Source organism: Vicugna pacos, chromosome 35 (assembly GCF_048564905.1).
Source record: "Vicugna pacos chromosome 35, VicPac4, whole genome shotgun sequence".
Taxonomy (NCBI): Eukaryota; Metazoa; Chordata; class Mammalia; order Artiodactyla; family Camelidae; genus Vicugna; species Vicugna pacos.
The window spans coordinates 11,186,619-11,206,392 of record NC_133021.1 but is presented as its reverse complement, the minus strand read 5'-3'; the positions used below and the strand labels follow the sequence as shown (position 1 = coordinate 11,206,392).

The window sequence follows — 19,774 nt, the reverse complement described above, 5'->3', positions numbered from 1 at the left end:
AAATGCAAGGCCTCGTGGAGCAAGATGACTGGAAGAAATGGCAAAGTCAATTTTAAGAAAGTTACTGATTTGACAGTAAAAATGCAACAACGTGTAAGCAATTCAAGGCCCCCATTTTAATTTGCTTTTGCGTAAAATTATTTTAAAAACGTATTTGCTACTTTTTCATATACATCCCTTGGTGTTTTATTTTCTTCTAAAAAATATTTTCATGGTGAAATCAGTGAGTTCCCAACCAAAGAACAAAAAGCAAGTATTAGAAAAATGCACTGGGCAGGATTTTTTTTTTCCCCATACGATGGGAAATGCATTGTTAGGCACAAAAGCAAATGACAGCTTCAAAACAGTGAATATTCTGTCTGCTGGAGAGAGCCCCGTTTATCCGTGTGTCATCAGAGAAATACTGCAGTGAGGTCCAATGTTCTTGTGTATCTGCGACTGAGACATTTTGGCATTATAGTCATTATGAGAAATCAGGAGAAGAGAGGGAAGTCACACTGCTCTGTTTTATTCTCTAAGTCTAGAATGTTCTTTTAAGAACACTTTTCAAAACATGTTCTTCTCTTGAGTTGCATCCCCCGACTGAATACCAGAGCCATGGGTGTCCTGTCTCCAGAGCATAAAAAGAAGAAACAATGGAAACTTGTCCTCTATTCAGTGCTAATAATATATTAGATCTAGTGAAAACTTGGCTTTGTGGAACCCTTAGGGAGTGAGTCAAGTTGAACCATCAAGTTATTTTTCATTGTATTATTAAATATCGATTATGTACATATGCATGTAAAATTTTGAAAATAAAGGGCACATTTATGAACATGCCACCAGTTTAAGAAATAGAACATTCCCTTTAGCTTTGTGACTCTCCTGGTTCCATTCCATCCTATCCTCCTTATTCGCTCACTCATTCACTTATTCATTCATTCATTCAAATAGTTACTGAGTGCCAAAATGAGCCAGGCACTCTTCCAGGTTTTTGAGAAACATCAATCAACAAGACAAACAAAAATCCCTATCCTTGTGTTACATTCTGATAGGGGATGACAAATAATAGACACATATAATAAGCAAATTATATAGTCTATTTAAAGATTTTAGGTGATAGGTACTATTTTCAAAAAGAGCAGAGCAAAGGATGGAGAATCTTGTGTATGTGGAGTGGAGGATGTGACTTGATATTATAAATACAGTGATCAGGGTAAGTCTCTTAGGAAGATGACATTTGAGTCAAAATTGAAAGAGGCGAGGGGACTGGCCAGGAAGATCCCTGGGGAAGGGCTTCCCTTGCAAAGGCAGCATTCAGTACAAAGGCCCTAAGGAATAAGCTTCCCTGGCAGGTGTGAAGTAAGGAGTCAGTGTGGTTGGAGCAGAGTGGTGAGAGAGGAGGTCAGAGGATAGGAGATGGAGACCAGATCACAGAAGGCCTTGCACAAAGGCACTTGGCTATAAGCAGGAGTGAAACAGGACCATTGAAAGGTTTTGAATGAGGACTGACATGATCTGACTTGCTTTTTAAAAGGATCACTCTTGTTGCTATAACCTCGAAGAAAAAGATTGGAAGCAAGATTCTTACTGTAATAATAACCCAGGGAAGAATTTATCACCTGAGTCTGCAACTCAGGTGATAGCAGTAGAGGGAGTGAGTAGTAGTTTGGATTCTGGATATATATTGAAAGTAGAGTCAATAGGAGTCCCTGGTAGATTCTACATGGGATGTGGAAGAAAGAGAAGGCAGGATAACTCCAAGATGCTTGGATACTTGGCCTGAGTAACTGAGGTTTGGTGGGGTGGCCAAGGTCAGAGGTTCAGTTCTGGACACGCTATGTTTGAGATACTGGATATCTAAGTGGGGATGCCAAATAGCTGGTTGGATATCCAAGCTTCATCTGGGCTGGGTACATAAATTAGGGACTCATGGTCATAGAGATGGTGTCTAAAACCTTGAGACTGGATGGCCCTAGGAATTGAACGTATGTAGAGGAGAAAAGGAAAGAAGGCTGAAGATTGGGCCATGGGAAATTGCAACATTAGGAGTTTGAGGAGAAGAGGAAGAGAGAGTAAAGTGATTATTGAGGTAAGAGAAAAACCGAAAGAATGTGCTGTTGAGAAAGCATAATAAGGAGAGGGTTTGGTTAGATGAGGACTGAGAATTAACAACTGGATTTGGGTCATTGTCAAGATTATCCATGACCTGAAAAGAAGTTTTAATGCAGTCATTGTGGGGGTGGGGGTCAAGCCTGATTAGAGTGGCTTTAGGAGAAAATGCGAGGAGCAATACAGAATAGTTAGAGTCGTTTTTTGGGCTCTGCACTTGTTTATTCCTCCACCTACATCACACTGTCTTAATCATTGAATCCTCCAAGTTTTGTTCTTCTTCAGGGAGGATTGTCTTAGGCACTCTTCTATATATTATTTTAACATCCATGAGTTTCCATAGAAGAAAATTCTTGAATTTTTCTTGGCATCGCATTGAAACTCCATATCAGTTTGGGGGGAGGAGGGGGAGGCTGATATCTTTAAGCCAAAGTTTTTTTGTTTTTAATTGAAGTACAGTCAGTTTACAATGTTGTGTCAATTTCTGGTGTACAGCTTCAGTCATACACAAATACACATATATTTGTTTTCATATTCTTTTTCACTGTAAGCTACTATAAGATATTGAATATAGTTCTCTGTGCTATACAGTATAAACTTGTTTAACTATTTTGTATATACCAGTCAGTATCTGCAAATCTCGAACTCCCAGTTTATCCTTTCCCACCCCCTTCCCCCCAGACCCTGGTAACCATAAGTTTGTTTTCTATGTCTGTGAGTCTGTTTCTGTTTTGTAAATAATTTTATCTGTCTTTTTTTTTTTTTAAGATTCCACATATAAGTGATATCATATGGTATTTTTCTTTCTCTTTCTGGCTTACTTCACTTAGAATGACAATCTCTAGGTCTGTCCACGTTGCTGCAAATGGCATTATTTTATTATTTTTTATAGCTGAGTAGTATTCCATTGTATGAATATACCACAACTTCTTTATCCAGTCATGTGTTGATGGACATTTAGGTTGTTTCCATGTCTTGGCTATTGTAAATAGTGCTGCTTATGAACACTGGGGTGCAGGTATCTTTTTGAATTAAGGTTCCCTGTGGATATATGCCCAGGAGTGGGACTGCTGGATCATATGGTAAGTCTATTTTTAGTCTTTTGAGGAATCTCCATACTGTTTTCCACAATTAAGCCAAAGTTTTACTATTCATGACTTCCACATATCTTTTTCAATTCATTGTCTTATTATTTAGAGAATATGCTCTAATTTTCCCCAATTGAAAGTCTTGCACATCTTTTGTAGATTTATTTCTAAATAACTTTATAACTTTTGATGTTACAGGTGGCATCTTTTAAAAAATTTCTTTAGCTGTTTGAAACTGATATAGAGGAAGGGAATTGATTTTTGTACCTTGACTCTACCTAGCAGCCTTGATAAATCTTTTTAATTTTAATGATTTTTCAGTAAGTTATTTTGGGTTTTCTCTATAGCAAACATACAATCTATGAATAAATGACAGTTTCATGCCTTCCTTTCTAGTCCTCACACCTTTCTTTCTTTTCACCGCCTCTCTGCGCAAGCTGGGGCCTGTACTATAATACCAAACACTATCATAATAATAGTAATGATATAACTATAATATAATAATGGTCACTCTGATCTTGTTCCTTTGTATAAATATACCACAAATTCTTTCCCCAGTCAGAATGTTCTTTTTCTGATTTTTAGTATCATCATTATGCTAGAACATAAAACAAGTTGAGAAATCATCCTCCCGTTTTTGTATTCTGGACTAAATTGTGTAGAATGAAAAAAAATTACAAACCAGAGGTCACCCAGTAGCCAATGACATTTGAGCTGATTTTTTTGCTTGCTGCCTCCCTCACTTTCAACCCCTTGGTGTTAAAGCCCACTTTAAAAGCACATGGGAAACTCAGTTGTTTATCCCATTGATTCTCCAACCTGTAGCCAGAGTCAGTGTCCTATAATACAAAGGGCACCTGGTTACACGACCTGCTGCTTGCACCTTGCAGGGACACCCCAGCTCTCTTATGATAAACTCCAAACTCTTTTTGGCATAGAGATGGCTCTAATGCTATTGAGGCCCTCAGTAAAAGTCACCTATGGGTTGTCCCAGAAAGAATCCGTTAAGGGTTCTGATACGTTACCTAACTACCGTCCAGCAACACCCACCCACCACCCCAACAAGCGCGGAAGAGCGGGCCCCCTGCTGCAGATGAAGGTCCTGGCGCAAACGTCCAGGTGGGGTGCGGCGGCTCTCTTGTCTCCCTGGAGGCTCCAGGCCTCCTTTTGAAGGTTAAGCTGCAGTGATTTGAAAAGCAGTGTTCTCTAAGCCCGGAGAGGTGCGGCTGCCCACTGAAAAGGAACTCCGTCGAGAGACGGCCCCGACCGTTTGTGCCTCTCCATCCTCCACCGCGGATGCAAGTTTCCTCTTGGCCGGGATGCTCGACATTCAGAACAGAGCAGATTTCCTGTTCAGCTCGCACTGACCGCTGTTTGCTTCTAGCACCTGGCCGATCTCCTGCGCATTCTTATTGGGCTCCATGAAGTTCATGATCTTCAGACTCCATGTCAGTACAGTGAGCGAGGCCTGGCGTCCCCACAGTTTTTCTTTTTCACTGCCTCGGCTGCCACTCCAAGAGGCGTGAGTGGCTCCCATAGGCTTCTGCTTTCAGGTTCCTCCTGGCAAACCTGAAACGTAGATGTCTCAGTATGAACTTGAACTTGAACATGGCGAAGAGGCCACCAGTGGCCCCTGCGGGTCCTGGCTGGTTATCAGAGGGAAGACTGGCGAGGTGGCGCTTATTCTTCTGAGTGTGCCCAGGTGGATGGAGTTTCCTCTGGACACATCCTGCGGGAAACTGGTTCCTTCTGTGGCTCTGCCACTACTTTCTGATGTGCAGGTGGCCAAAGGACCCAAAGGGACCCACTTGGGAGTCTGTGCTGGGCTGGAGACACGTCCCGGGTTCCCTCTGTGGGGCACAGCCCCGAGGCCTGCTTGAGCTGCACCGCTTGGATCCCCGGTGTCAGCGTGGTCTTGTCGGGGACACTGGGGTGTGGAGGGCTGCGGACGCTGTGGAGGCCCCGCCCCTGGCACCATTAGGCTGTTTGCCCTTCTGCATGGAGGACTGGCCAAGGCTGGCCCCCTTCCAAAGCAGGCAATTCCAGCATTGATTTATGCTGATGGCTGACAGTGACTTGGTCGCTGTTACTGGTAGTGAGATGCCCTCTTACTCTCCAGCCGGTGGAGGGACCGGCAGGTTCCTTGGTTTTGCTGCTGCCCTCCCATCCTGACATCGGAGCCTCCTGAGGTGGTTTATGTTCTGAGTTGCTCCTCTGAGTATTCTCAGAGGGGGAATTAGCGGTGGGGGAAGCCAGCTCACTGACGCCGCCCTGCTGTATGTTGGTGGAAACTCCACGTGGGTGCTCCGTTTGCTGCTGTTGGCTTCATCCGCTGAAGCCTGGGGTTTCAGGGCGAAGATGTGCCCCTCCACCTTGGCTCTCTTGCACCTCAGAAGCAAACCGATGGCCATCATTTGGTTGTCCTTCTGGCCATCAGTGAGCCTTGGATCTCTCCCCTATGTCACATGGAAACCTTCCACTCAGTCAGCCAGGGTTCCTGGGAGACAGACAGTGGCTCCACACAAGCTCCACTTTGTCTTCATGACCTGTATTCACCCACAGATCTTTCCTGATGGGCTCTAAGGTGCCTCTCTTGCTGGGATTGAGAATGAAAAATTTCTGGAGCAGTTTTTCCACATTTCCTGGACATGTGAAAGGATATATGGTATATTTCACTGAGTATCCACTCCTGCAGCTCCCTAAAGGCAGGAGTCCATCAAAAGGTGTGGGGGTCTGCTGACCAGTATATATCAGATGACCTGCAGATTCCACACATCTACTGCAGATCCGTCTTATTTGGACCTGGAAGAGTTCCAGGGTGGCACAAAGGGGGTACCAAAGAAGGTATCCAGCTTATTGCCAAAGGTGAATCGTTGGTGAAGCCAAAGTCTTCAAACTTGATTTTCATATAAACATCCAAAAGCAGGTGTTCTGTCTTTAACTTGATGAACAGTGCACACCCTGTGACAGGACTCCCCTGATGGAATTTGCCAGGACCTCTTTTCTTGAGGACTTCTGTGAACTACTAAGTACTCAAACGCATCTCTTCCATTGAGTACTTCCTGACGAGGCAGAGTGGATCACTACAAATAATTGTTTTGGGATGGTTCAAATCCTTCGTGATTCTTACTTTAAGGAACCATCTGTGGTATTTGGACGAGTGTCCTAAGTCTTGTCGATGGTCTTCATGACTTCCTCTTTCCCAGCTCAGGATGTACTGAGCCGACTTCAGCTTGGTCAAGTTGCCCGTGGCAATGGTCTTGAGAACTAGTGGTTGTCAAAATGGGTGTCCTTCTCAGCAGAGATGACTGAGATGCCTAGAGCATGTTGGACTCATTGCTGACCTGGGAGTCAAGGTGTCCTAAGGTCAACTTAAAATTGGGAAAAGCTGATCAGAAACTTGACCCAAATCACCTCAAAAAAAAAAAAAATCACTTCCATACTTCTCCTGATGAGCTGATTTTATAACAGAGTCAAAACACAGTGCCACACATACAAATAAACAAAAACAAATACTAACAAATGAAATAAAAGGAAAAAATACAAAAAGAATCTAAAAATGGGGGACATGAGAAAAAGAAAAAAGTAAAGAAAAGATGAAAATGAGAAAAGAAAAAGAAGAGTAAAGAAAAATGAAAGAAAAAGAACAAAGAAAAAAATGGGGAAAAAGAAGTAAAAATTAGTAATAGACAAAATAGAGAAAAATCCTGCAATGTCAATGAGAAACATTGGTCAGGGTTCTCCAGGACACTGAAAACCAGCTTCTTGAGTTACAAGAACTGAAAAGCCAGGAAGTTAGAAGCTTGATGTTTCATAAGAATGGCTTCTTGCAAGGCCATAACAAGAAATCAGGCCATCAAAGCTGGTCATCATCTACAGTGGTTTTCTCACTTTGGGGATTCTAGACCACTTGTTTCTTTTAAGCAAATTATTGAGGACTCCAAAATGCTTTTTGCTTAATGGGTTATGGCTCTCAACATTTAACTTATTAAAATTAAAATCTGTGGCTTTTTCATTTCTAGTTTGAAAAGCTATAATGATTTTTGGCTTTGAAGAGCTCATACTGGCTACACTGGAAAATAAAATTTATATATGAAGCAAACTGCATTTTCAAAGATTTTCTTTTAAACATAAGATGAAAATTTTCCACCCATTTAATTTTCCTGCTTTGTTACATTTTCTGTGATGAGTTTAATCTATTTTACTAGTCACTAATCAGAAATAGTAGCTTTTTCCCCATAAATGTAAGTGGTTTTAAATGTTACATTAACTACTAAAATATGGCTATTTCTGATACATGGTTTTGTGTGATTGGTTCAATTTGTTCACAGTCTGGTTGGTCTAAATATTTGTCAATGATGAATATTTACAAGTATGGAAGTGAAAAGACTTATATTTGTGTTGTGTATATGAAATGAGTCTGTTAGTACTATCGAATTTGTTACAAACAAATTTGATCCATAGGGAGAAAATTAAAACAGAGTTCCTAATACCTTCCAACTAAGCAACTGGGTCCAATCACTTTTAAACTAGTAAAGTTATAAAGTCAGTGATGTCCTAACACTGGATTAGCGATTATGGTGCATGTGACTATGTCACAACTTTAGATGAATAAATCATTTCCTACAATAAACATTTTAATACATATAACTTCCTGAAGCAACAAACAATGAATACAATTTCCCCAAATGAACAACTAAGTAGACATCACCTAGGCATGGAAAGTTATGTTTCCTGTCATTTTAAAGTTAGGGTATTTTTAAGAGAACTCCTTGCAAAAAATTAACCAAGATGTTATCACTGTAACAAGTTTCAGAGAAAGAATATATCTGACCATATGCATTTTTATCTTCATTTAGTTTAATATTTATATTTTAGAGTTTTCAAAGTGAAAGTTCATAAATATCTTCCACTTTTTACCCAACCTATTAAGATACAATGGTAGCTCAGGGCTTTATCTTCTCAAGGCACCACTGCCAACCACTTTCCATTTGTGTTGTTTCAATGATCATACATAGACAGGGCTGAATTAAAGTACCCATGGCTCATAATTTTGTTCCCCACCATTTAGTGATAATATTGTATGTGTTTTACATGTTAATATCCAATTAACATACTCTTCAACTGAACACCCTTAAACCAAAGGTCTCCCTACTGGGGATACCATTGGTTTCCCACCTAGCAGCCATTTCCCCCTTCATTTTTGTCAACAGTCCTACTTCTGTTTAGTTATGGAGCCATCAGATGCTCAGGGACCATTTCCAGGAGAAGGCTTACAACTGGTCTAAGCCAGTCTTGTTTGATTCATTCATCTCTGCCAGTGACTAGTGTAGGTGTGGGCATGTTAGCAATTGTGTCCAATAAGCCACAAAAGGAAGCCTGTTAGGGCTTCTCAGAAGGATTTTTCTTGCTGATAGAAAGAAAAAAATGCATGAGGGAAAACTTCCTGCCATCCAGTATCACTGGGTAGGATGTGATGATCTACTTCATTTCTTTTAGGAGTGAGTAGTATTCCCTTATATGTATTTATCACATTTTATATATTCATCCACTGATGGATGTTTGAATTGTTTCCATCTTTTGGCTATTGTGGATAATGCTGCTATGAACACTGGTTTACAAGTATCTGTTGAGCCTCTGCTTTCAGTTCTTTTGGGTATGTACCCAGGAGTGTAATTGCTGGGTCATAGTGTAATTCTATGTTTAACTTTTAGAAGAAATTCTATTCCACGGCAGCTGCACCAGTTTTATTCCAACCATCAGTGTAAAAGGGTTCTGACTTCTCAATATCGTCATCAAAACTTATTTTCTGTTATTTTAATAATAGCCATCCTTGTGAAGTGGTATCTCATTATGGTTTTGAGTTGCATGTCCCTATTGACAAAGGATGCTGAGTATCTTTTCAAGTACTTACTAGACATGTGTTTTTTTCTTTGGAGAAACATCTATTCAAGTCCTTTGCCTATTTTTGAATTCGTTTTTTTGTTGTCGAGTTTTCCCTTATATATTCTGTTTCTTTATGTGCTCTGAATTTTAATCCCTTATTCAGATATATGATTTGTAAATATTTTCTCCCATTTTGTGGGTTGTCTTTTCAGTCTCTTTGATAGTGTTGTTTAACAAACAAAATTTTAATTTTGATGAAAACCCAATTTACTTTTTCTTTTGTTGCCTGTGCTTTTGGTATCATATCCAACTTATGACTGCCAAATGCATTTTGAAATGAAGATTTACTCCTATGCTTTCTTTTAAGAGTTTTACAGTGTTCGCTCCTAAGTTCAGGTATTTGAGCCATTCTGAGTTAATTTTTGTATAAAGTGTAAGTAAAGATTCAACTTCATTCTTTGGCACTGGATATCCAGTTTTTCCAGCATCTTTTGTTGAAAAGACAGTCCATTCCCCTTTGAAGGGCCTTGGCTCTCTTGTCAAAAAATAATTCACCACATATATGAGGGTTTATTTCTGGTTTCTGTATTCCACTAGTTTATGTGTCTGTCTTTTTGGAAATACCACATTGGTTTGGTTTATATTGATTTATAGCTTTTTAGTAAGTTTTTAAAATTGGGAAGTGTAAACATTCCAATTTTGCTCTTAATTTTCAACACTGACTTGATTCTTCACGGTCCCTTGAGATCCCATGTGAATTTTAGGATGGGTTTTTCTATCTCAGTAAATAATACCCACTGGGATTTTGATAGGAATCACACTGAAGCTTTAGGTCGCTGTGGATATTACTGTCGAGATGAGCACTTCTGAACTCTGGCTGCGAGTTCAATCATCTGGAGGAAAAATACAAACACAAACCAGATGCCTAATTCCTACCACCAGAGATTTCCAATTTCAAGGTTGTGGAGTAAGAAGTAACCATCCTCAGGAGTGATGCAGCCAGGCTGGAGATCTATTGTCTGAAATGATAACTTGGCTCGCCTCAGAAGAGCCACTGATTAATATATGTGGTGGTCCATGATCTCACTGCTCTCCTTCCCCACAAGCACACACACCCTCTCCCAGGTACGCTGAACTACTATACATCCCCTTTTCTCCAGGTGTCTGAAGAGCTGCTGCTTGTCCACCGTCTGGGGTGCCCTTCCCCTACCTTCTTACCTGACCAATTCCTCTTTTAAGATTCGGCCTAGAGGGTACCTCCTCCAGGAAGCCTTCAGGACAAGAAGTATCTCTAGTCTGATCTACAGCCTGTAGCCACTTCCTCTCTCCTCTCCTCATCTTCTCTCACAGGGTTCCCCCTGCATGGGGCCTCCTTGCTGTTCTAATAGGTCAAGCACCATCTTGCCTGAGGGTCCTCACCTCTGAACACTGTTCCCTGGGTTTCTGCACACCTTGGTCCTTCCCCTCCTCAGGTCTTTGCTCAAATGTCACTACTCAGTGAGGCCTTTTATCACCCCATCCCAGTACCCTCTTCCTTCTTTCTCTGCTTTCTTTCTTTTCATAGCATGTAATCATCTGACATATATATATATGTATATGTATACACATATGTATATTGTCTGTCTCCTCCCTCAGAATTTTGGTTCACTGCTTTATCCTCAACACTTAGAATTCAATAAATATTGCTTTCTGTTGAAAAAAGGAAGGGAGGTAGAAAAGAAAGAGCAATGGTTTCTTCAGTCCTACATAGCAAGCAGCTAGAACATTGCCTAACACATAAAAGAGGCTCAAGAAATATTGTTGCACAAAGTGAAATGTTATTTATATTTTTTTCATCTAATACATATACAGAGACACAGGTGCTCATTTCTATCTTAAAAGTGCTTCTTGACCACTTGCTCTCATACTGTTTCAAAAAGAATCCGGTGATCATTTAATTCACATAAATATCTATACTTTAAATAATTCTAGAAGTATAGGGCCTGTTTATGTATGTCTATGGCTTATTTTGAACAGATTCTTGAAGCCCATTTTCTATCATTTCCACAGTTGATGCTGGTTCTTTAGGACCTAGGGAAAATCTAAAATCTAGCATCTTATCACACTAGGACCCTTCCTTTAGAAATACAAGCTCTAAAAAAATAAAATTTATTAAAAAAATCCCAGACTAACTTTGCGGCCATCTGATTTAAGGTCTTCCAAATTTCTCATTTTTAATAGAAGGACTGCTCTGCCTAGGCCCTCTGACAACCTCACATGTCTCCCCATGACCACGTGGGCCAGGCTTGACTGCAGTCTGACCTGGGTCTTGGCCTAAAGCCTGGCGATTCCTCCTGGGGCAAGGCCTCCGTATCTGATGGGAGACACCCGTAAAAGCATCTCCACTCCATTGTCCTAGTTTCTGGTGAGAGTAGAGTTTGTTGATATATCTCCTACTGGTTCTACTTCTCATCCTGGCAAGCATATAAATCTAACCATAGTCCAATTCTAGAGTGAACATGAAAAGAGTGCTTTATTATTCAAAGATTAAATTGAAGATTTGTAGGGTAAAATAACTGTTAACAGTATCATTAAAAAGTAAACTGATCATTCAGTATAGGATACCAAATACGTAAGAGTTAAAGCGATAACTTGAAGTCTCTGAGAAACATGGAAGAAAAATGCCTACATGGAAAGAAAATCAGAAAACAAAATTTAATCCCTATTATTATTTTAACAATGTAAATACACATTTAAATATGGAACAAGTTAAAAGGGAACACTGAAAGAAAATGTGTTTAGAGGTAACTGGGACGTAGAATTTTCTTCTTTTTCCTTTTTTGCTGCAATGTTTGTGTGGTACAAATGGGAGGACATTATTCATTTTAGTAAAATTCATATTGCTCGTCTTAGAACAGAAGCACTAAAATCATAGGGGCCACAGTTAATTTTTAGTAACCTAATTCTTAATTCAGATCTCACTGGATTCATCAGTTATATTTATTAAACACTTTGTACATGCCAAGCATTTTAAGTAGATTATTTCTTCTAATCCTCAGAACAGGTTCCTATTTTTATCACTTCATAGACAGGGTTAATTAGTTTGCTTTAGAGTCATGTGACTGGATAGTGATGAAGTTAGGATTTCAACCTTAGCTGGTCTTGCTCCAGAGGCGTGAATACTGTGGCTGTGAATCTTCATAGGGCAAATATAAACTGAGATCATGCTCAAGCTATAAATCGGAAACCTTAGGGGAATGAAAACTTACACATATTTCTTTCCCGCTGCTCTAGCATTTCAATCAGACATGTTTCTATTTGTCTTACAGCTTAAAAGTGAGATCTGAGTCTTCTTTTTTTTTTGATATTAAGATATTTATTGGATTATTTTTAAAGATTCACAAATATTTCATTCTTTTAAAATGATAAATAATTACCTTCCACTTTGAATAATTTCTCATCTTTTTAATCCAAAAGTTTTTACTGAGAACTTTAAAGATGTATTTGGTGGCACCACATAAAATGTGATTTATGCTTATCATTATTTAACCTTTGAAATGATACTTTATTAATTCTTAAGTCAGTGTGGGTTCACTGAAGAAGGTTTGAGAGGCACTCTGTAGGACTAAGTCATTAACCTGTAATTTTACAATAGATGAAGTACTATATTTTCATTACTTTGAAAAAAAAATGACCTTGCAATGACTCTTATACTTAACATTTTATTTAATCTCAGCTGTACCACCATTAAACATGACTATTTGCATTGATCCTGTAAGAAGCCAGAAAAAAATCACTGGGCCCAGGTAATCTAACTCAGTATAAATCTAACAAAGATAGCCATACTTAGCAATTTACCAAATCAAAGGCCAAAGTTAAGTTACATTCAAAACTGCGTCCATTTGAGAGTAATTAGCCTTTACTTTGAAAACATTATTTGAGGGGTGGGTGCTGAAGCTCTTTCAAGAGTTTATTAGATGGTACCTAATACTTTTCAAGGGTTGGATGATTTATGAAGTCTAAGCTATTATGAAACATAGCCAGCACTGTTGTTGTACCTACTGTCTTTATAAATCTTATTTCACTTGATTTGCCTTAGGGCATAGGGTTACAGCCTTTAACAGTGGTAGTAATAAAGGCTAGTCCCCACCAAAAATTTTGAGTATTTTATCAAAAAAACCCACAAGACACGATCTTCTTGCCTTTCAATGCCCAAAATGCCCATCTTGTTTCTAAAGAGTAAGGCGGCAGGCATGATAGAAAACAGGGCAAAGCTGAATTGAGAGGGTAAGTGACATTTCAAGAACAGAATTTTGTTGGACATTGAGGGCTTGCTGCCCTCAAAATTCTTTGTGATCTGAGACTACCCTAGAACTGCCATGTTTGCAGTTTATCATGATGATGGTTTGTCACTATTCTTTTTATGAAACAAAAGCCTGTTGTTACACTCAAAGTTGTTGTAAATTTGTTCTTTTTAATTTTTCTAATTGTGATTAAAAAAAATCACATTGTACTTTACCCTGTGTAACCTGCAACACTCTTTGCCCACACACAATAGTTTTGTTTCTTTCTATGGCCAGTCAGGTACTATGTAGGTGATGAAAACTGAAAATATAGAAACTAGATCAAAGAATGGGAAACAAAACGAGCAGTGAAGAGACTGAGAAAAGGATGAAGATGTTCAGAAGAAGTAAAAAAAAATGCTAAATTAGACTGGAAAAGAAAAAGAAAGGGGCTGGGGAGGGAGAAGGCTCACTGAGTCAGAAACAACCTACGGTCTTGGTCTTTCAAGCTCTCACCAAGGGTAAATCAACAGATTCAGATCCCTCACCTTGAAAATGTTCTTCAGCCCACGACTTCCCAGCGACTCCGTAACCATTAAAGTCTCCACTGGCTGGAGTAGCCACTGTGGACGTTTGGGGGAGTTTTCGGAACTGCTGGAGCAGGACTCAAGGAAGCCTTTACAAAATTCCTCTTTCTAGGGGCTCACGGTCGCCTACAGTGTTCCCTCAATCCACTCTCCTATCCCCCATTCATCTTGATTTCCATCGGTGCCGGAGATTCGGCAGGGACTTGGTGATGGAGGCATTGGGTAGGGGTTTTGCGTCCGTCAGGCAAGTCAAAAACAACAGCGGGAGGGGCCTGGATTCTTGCAGGCGCTAAAAGGTAGAAACTCAGTTAAGAGGGAGCGCCGTGAGGCGAGACAACCAACCTCTAGGCGGCTAAGCGAAGCCGACTGGTCCCCAGACCCCGCCCCAGATAACAGGGAGCCGGTTATCCAGCAACGGGAGGTCTCGCGAGACAGATGTTGCGCCTGCGCACTGCAGCTGGAGGGCCTTGTCCGGAGCCTTCCTGTACCGCCCACTCCTCCCCTCACTTTCCCCACCCCTCTCACTCCTTCCCCCAACCCTCCCCATCCCCGCTTCTAAACTTAGGGTTTTTAGAGATCGGGCCTCGCTCTGTCCCGACGCCCTGGTCCGACTCTCGCGTTTGGGAGTGGACCAACGCAGAAGGAGGAAACGAGACGCACTCAGCCTTTCCGCCTCGTCCCGCATCTGAAGGCGGGGCTGGAGAAGGCGCGGGCTCTGCGCACGCGCCACGCGGCCCACGTGTAGCCTGTGCAGCGGCAGTTGTGAGTGGGGGTCCGTGCCGGGGTCTGTTTTTCGGAGGGGTATCCCTGGAAGGATCGGGCCTGGAACTCGGCTGGGTGCGCGCCTGTGATCCCGCTGCCTGGGGCCGCTCCATCCGGATCTGTGTTATTTTCCTGCGTCCCAGCCTTGGCTCACGCTCCGCTGTCTGCCTGAATTGAGCGTATCTTGGATACGAGAAATATCCAGATAAAGCCCCGCCCTGGCCTTTCTGTACTCCGCAGTCTAGAAATGGAGGTGGACAAGAAAATAACTCCAGTTGCCTGTGCTAAATAGTAATGTAGGTAGACACTAGCTAGAGAGGCGGCAGACAGTAGGGAGGATTTAACTCTGGGTCAGAAATGCAGCCACGGGAGATGGGCTGTCATCCACTCGGCTACCAGATCCAGAACCCCAGAGTCCTCTCTAAGTCCTTCCTTTGCTTTACCACCAGTCGATCACTAAGTCGAGCAGCTTGTGTCTTTTAACTATTTCAACATCCCCTTTGCAGCGACTCTCATGCAGGCCACCATCGTTTCTTACCAGGACGACTCCGGAGCCTCTTTGCTGGATCTACTCTTGGCAAAGGACCCCCTCCTGGCCCCAGTCGACAAAGATCTTTCTGTAATGCCTTTCTAACCATACCACTCCCCTTCTTTGAACGTTTCAGTCGCTTTCCACTGTAAGACTTGCAAGAGTCTCCACCATATGGACCTTTCCTGCCTTCCTCAGTATCTCACCACTCTCTCTAGAATCTCTGCCCTGGTGTTACTACATTATTTCCTTTAATGCTGTTCCCTGGGATGCTCTTCCTAATAGGCACTCCCTTTGATAGGTATTTTTCAGATGTAGGTTAAAAGGTCACTTCCTCCAGGAAGCCCTCCTGACCCCCTCCTGCTTAGGATCCTGTAGATCCCTGACCTTAATGTGCATCACATCTTAACATTATTACCTACTGTAAGTCTTCCTCCTAGTTTCTAGGCCCAGTGAGTCCAGTGACTGTTTTTGCTTTAATTCGTAATCTTTCTGGCTTGGTGTGTCATGGATAATCTATCAATACTTGTTCAAGTAAGATAGGTGGTGATGGGGCTGAGGGCAGGAGTTTTCCAGGCAGAGGAAACCATGTATACATGTGTGTAAAGCTGTGTAGGAGAGGAACTGGGGCCCTCATTTGACAGTCTGGTCCAGTAGTGGGGAGTGGGGAGAAAGAAAGGCTTATGGGGAGATGGGGGACAGAGTGCGGAGGGCCTGGGATACCACCTTGATGAGTTTACACTTGACCTTGTGGGCAGTAGAGGCCTCCAAGGGCACCTCAGCAAGGCTTTGCTAATTTTCTCTTCCTCCAAAGCTGTTACTTATTCTACTTTGGCTTTGGATTATATCCCGTGAGAGTCTGCTTATCTGAAGCCTTTGGCTCTTGTCGCCCTTACTGGATTCTGAAGACAGGAGGACCTGAGGCCCAGAGCACTTCACTGTAAGTATTTATTCCATGTTGTTTGAATGCTGAGGCACATTAACTGGAGTTTGTAGTTTGGGGAGAGCTCTGTTAGAGCACCCTGATCGTTGGTCACTTCCTGACCACCTTCAGTCTGGTGCCAGCCTCTGCCAGTCACTTCACTGGAACTGGATAAGCTGCCTCCTAATGCCTGAGCTGGAGGGGCGTGTGGAATGACAGGAATGGGGAGGGCTGCAGGGCAGGGCTGGGTGAAGGAAGCAGCTTAGGCAGATACCAGATTGCTAGCAGTGGGCAGCACTGACAAGGTCTGAGCTCTCACCCCAAGGAGCTGAATTTGGTTTTCTGTGCAAAGGTGATGTAGGAGGAACATCGGAGGCCAGTAGCGGTCAGACTGTTTCTCAGGCCCGTCCAGTGCGGAAAGGCCCTCTGTCCTATACTGGCGGTTCCCAGCCCCGGTTCTGTATCACATTCACCTGGACAGCCTTTTACAAGAACAGGTGCCCTACCATGTTCTCAGGAATTCCAAGTTAGTAGATCTGGGGTTAAGACCAAGCACCTACACATTTAAAAAAGTCACAGGTTATTTCTGAGGTGCAGCCAGGAGTGAAAGGGCATCAGATTTGGATTTGGGAAACCAGTTGTGACTTGGGCAAGGTTAAATATCTGAATCTGTTTCCTCATCCACATGTTGGGCAGTTACACAGGAATCGTGGGAGAATCAGATACTTCATGGGGAAAGTGCCTCCTGCATTCTGACCCCTTCCGCGGGGACACTTGCTCTTCAATATCAGCAGCCAGGCTCGTAGGTGGGAGTTTAATTGATGAGATTTCATTAATCCTGCCTGGAGCACTTTGGGGAGGGCAGGCATCAGTGGGATGAATGATCTGGAAGGAGAAAATGTGGTTACCTGAAATGAGAGACAGTTCCAAACTCCAGTCTTCTCCAGAGCCGGTTTGTTTAACTTCCTTCAGTTTTGCAACATGCGTCCCTATAGCTCCCTACGGAGCCCAGGAAGAAAATGCAGGAGAAAATTGAGGGAAGAAAGAGAAATATACATTTGCCTCTGGGCAGGATAAACAGGATGTGCTCCCCAGAAGAGTGGTTTATAACATTTCCCCAGTAAGGATTCTTCTTACTATTTTGCCTTAATGGAGTAGTATCTTTCAGTTTCATTACAAAATTCCCCTAGTTTTCATCACACATACATCACCTTTCATCACACTGTCAGCGGGAGGAACAGCCAGCTCAGAATGACTGAGGGAAGGCGGAATCTGTATACTAGTGTTTTAGGAAGGATGTGTAAGAAACTTAGGGGTCCAGGGAGGGAGGCTTACAGAAGGGCACAAAATGAAAGTATCATTTGAGTTTTTAGTCAAGTGTGTACATTACTGTTCCAATTCTTAAAAAAAAAAATCACACCTGATTAAATCCGAATGGCAGAGGTGTCCAGGGTGCTCACAGACTGTGTGCTGCGGGCTGGTGGAAGCAGAGGCTCATGGAGGTGGATGTGGGCACTTGTTCAAGGCTGAACCCCAGTGTCTACAACCCCAGGTTGGAGGTGCTCAGTGAGTATTTGCTGAATGGAAGAATGGAAGCCTAACTAGAGAGCAATTTAGAAAATCAGATTAACACTGTGGATCCTTGAGAAGATAATTCTGAACAAGTAGAAACCTGGAACATTTTTAATAAGTGAAATAAACAAATAGAATTTCACTGTGACTGCAGTAACACAAAACATTGAGAAATTGCCTGTATGTGAATGAAGACTTAAGTCCTAGGGAAATGGAGAAAATAAATGACCAAAGTAGATACATGTCCTATATAAGCAGGCTTATGATAGCTTTTCAAGAATCAGAAAGAGCACAACCAAGATATTCTTGAGACGTGTGTTCCTAGTTAACACAAATCTTCCTTTGTCATTTTGCCTCTGAAGGATCTTCAGGATGGCCGCAGCCCCCCAAGCACCAGGGAGGGGCTCTGTGCGGAAGACGAGACCTTTACCTGTGAAGACGTCACTCAACAACCCATACGTCACCTGCTGGGGTGTCCTGGAGAGAGAGGATATGCACTTCATACTACAGACGCTCGAAGACAGATTTAAATCTCTTGGGCTTCAGAAGATTGAGGACAGGAGGAGAAAGAAAAAGCAGCCCCCTTTACAAAAACAGAGCGGAGACACATGGAGCATGGACATGGACACTGGTGAGGACTTGAAGGAGAAAAAGCTGGAAGATAACCAACAGGCCTCAGGGTGGACCCCTGCCCACATCAGGAAGCAGCTGGCAATCGGAGTCAATGAGGTCACCAGGGCTCTGGAAAGGAACGAGCTGCTCTTAGCCTTGGTGTGCAAGTCTGCCAAGCCTGCCATCATCACCGCACACCTGGTCCAGCTGAGTGTGAGCAGGACTGTCCCCGCCTGCCAGGTCCCCCGGCTCAGTGAGAGGATCGCTCCCGTCATTGGCCTCAAGTGCGTCCTGGCCCTGGGGTTCAGAAAAAACACCGCCGCCTTTGTTGAGGAGGTGAAGGCCATCATTCCCAGAGTCCCCAGCCTGAGTGTTCCTTGGCTTCCAGACAGACTTGAAGACCCCAAGGAGAACCCAGAGACTGAATCCTTGGAAAGCCAAGACAAAGAGATTTTGGAAACATCCTTTGAAGATCTCTCTAAACACAAGAGAAAGCTCGCTGACCGTCAGGAGGCTGTCGTGTTACAACCCCTGAGAATAAAGAAACTGATTCCAAACCCCAACAAGATAAGGAAACCACCCAAAAGTAAAAAAACAACTTGAAAGTCATCTTGTGTAAACTTGTCACTTCATAGTTGTAAAACGACAGCTCGTAAAGAAGCCTTGACATGAATAAAATGAGTTACTCTTACGTGTATTCTTGGGACACTGTTTAGTACCGTTCCGCTAGAAGGTGTGGCTGTAGAACAGAGCTAGGACTGAGGCTTAAACGCTGGGTGAGGACAGCATTGAGGCCTGTGAGTAACAAAACAAAGGTGTACTGAAAGAGATGTCCGTGCTTGTGTGAATTCACCTTTTAAAAGGCTAGTACAGTGCTTGTAAGCAAGGACATCTGTATCCTCAACTCCTAGCTCGTTCCTTCCCAGCAAGGAGTTTTTCTGTCACACTTGGAGAATGTGCCACAGTAAACCTGGTTCTGGTTGGTGGGGAAGATGAAACTGGACTGCATCAGTTTTAAAGGGAAAAGACTAAATGCCGTGTGATACACTGTCTTCAGAAACAATACATTATTTTTTTTTACTTTTGTCAGTTTGCCTTTCTTTGTAGGTAGGCTAAGGACGGGCTTGGGAGAAAGGTTAATGTTTATAGTAAATGCCAAATGAGGTATTTTTGACTAGTTAGACTTCATCCCTTTACATGGTTAACTTACTCCCTTGAAACTTTAACATATGTAAATAGTATGATGGTAACTGGGTGAAATGAGGCAGGAAGAGAAAAAAAAAAATCCCTGAGGAGCTTGGATGCTCAGAGACGGGCCTGCCACGATAGGGGTCCTTCGTGTTGGGAAGTAGAGAATAATCAATGCTCTGTCAAAGTGCCTGCAGTTTACAGCGTGTGCTTGGAAAAGGCACTTTCTGTGATTTATGAGGAAGATCCTGGATTGCCAAGCGTTATTTTCAGCC

The 19,774-nt window shown here is 42.3% G+C and overlaps 1 protein-coding gene and 1 long non-coding RNA gene across 4 annotated transcripts; one reads left to right on the top strand and one right to left on the bottom strand.

Moving 5' to 3' along the window:
* Positions 1-491: 491 nt before the first annotated feature.
* Positions 492-14,597, bottom strand: LOC140691436 (uncharacterized). Its single transcript, XR_012067055.1, has 3 exons — positions 14,476-14,597; positions 13,876-14,203; positions 492-6,550 (listed from the first exon to the last, which is right to left on the bottom strand). It is a non-coding gene; the product is annotated as an uncharacterized lncRNA (long non-coding RNA).
* RPP38 (ribonuclease P/MRP subunit p38) lies at positions 14,539-19,002 on the top strand. 3 transcript variants are annotated; one of them, XM_015245612.3, is made up of 3 exons: positions 14,539-14,676; positions 16,020-16,145; positions 18,062-19,002. In XM_015245612.3, exon 3 carries the CDS (start codon positions 18,072-18,074, stop codon positions 18,912-18,914), a length of 843 nt encoding a protein of 280 aa, XP_015101098.1. In that variant the 5' UTR covers positions 14,539-14,676; positions 16,020-16,145; positions 18,062-18,071; the 3' UTR covers positions 18,915-19,002. The 3 variants fall into 3 exon arrangements, with proteins under 3 accessions (XP_015101098.1, XP_072811140.1, XP_072811139.1); XM_072955039.1 differs by lacking the exon at positions 14,539-14,676 and adding an exon at positions 14,683-14,972; XM_072955038.1 differs by lacking the exon at positions 14,539-14,676 and having other exon boundaries at positions 14,683-16,145.
* The last annotated feature ends 772 nt before the right edge of the window (positions 19,003-19,774 follow it).

What these genes read in the sequence shown, in the direction of transcription:
- RPP38 (XM_015245612.3), top strand. Translation starts at nt 18,072, where the DNA reads ATGGCCGCAGCCCCCCAAGCACCAGGGAGGGGCTCTGTGCGGAAGACG.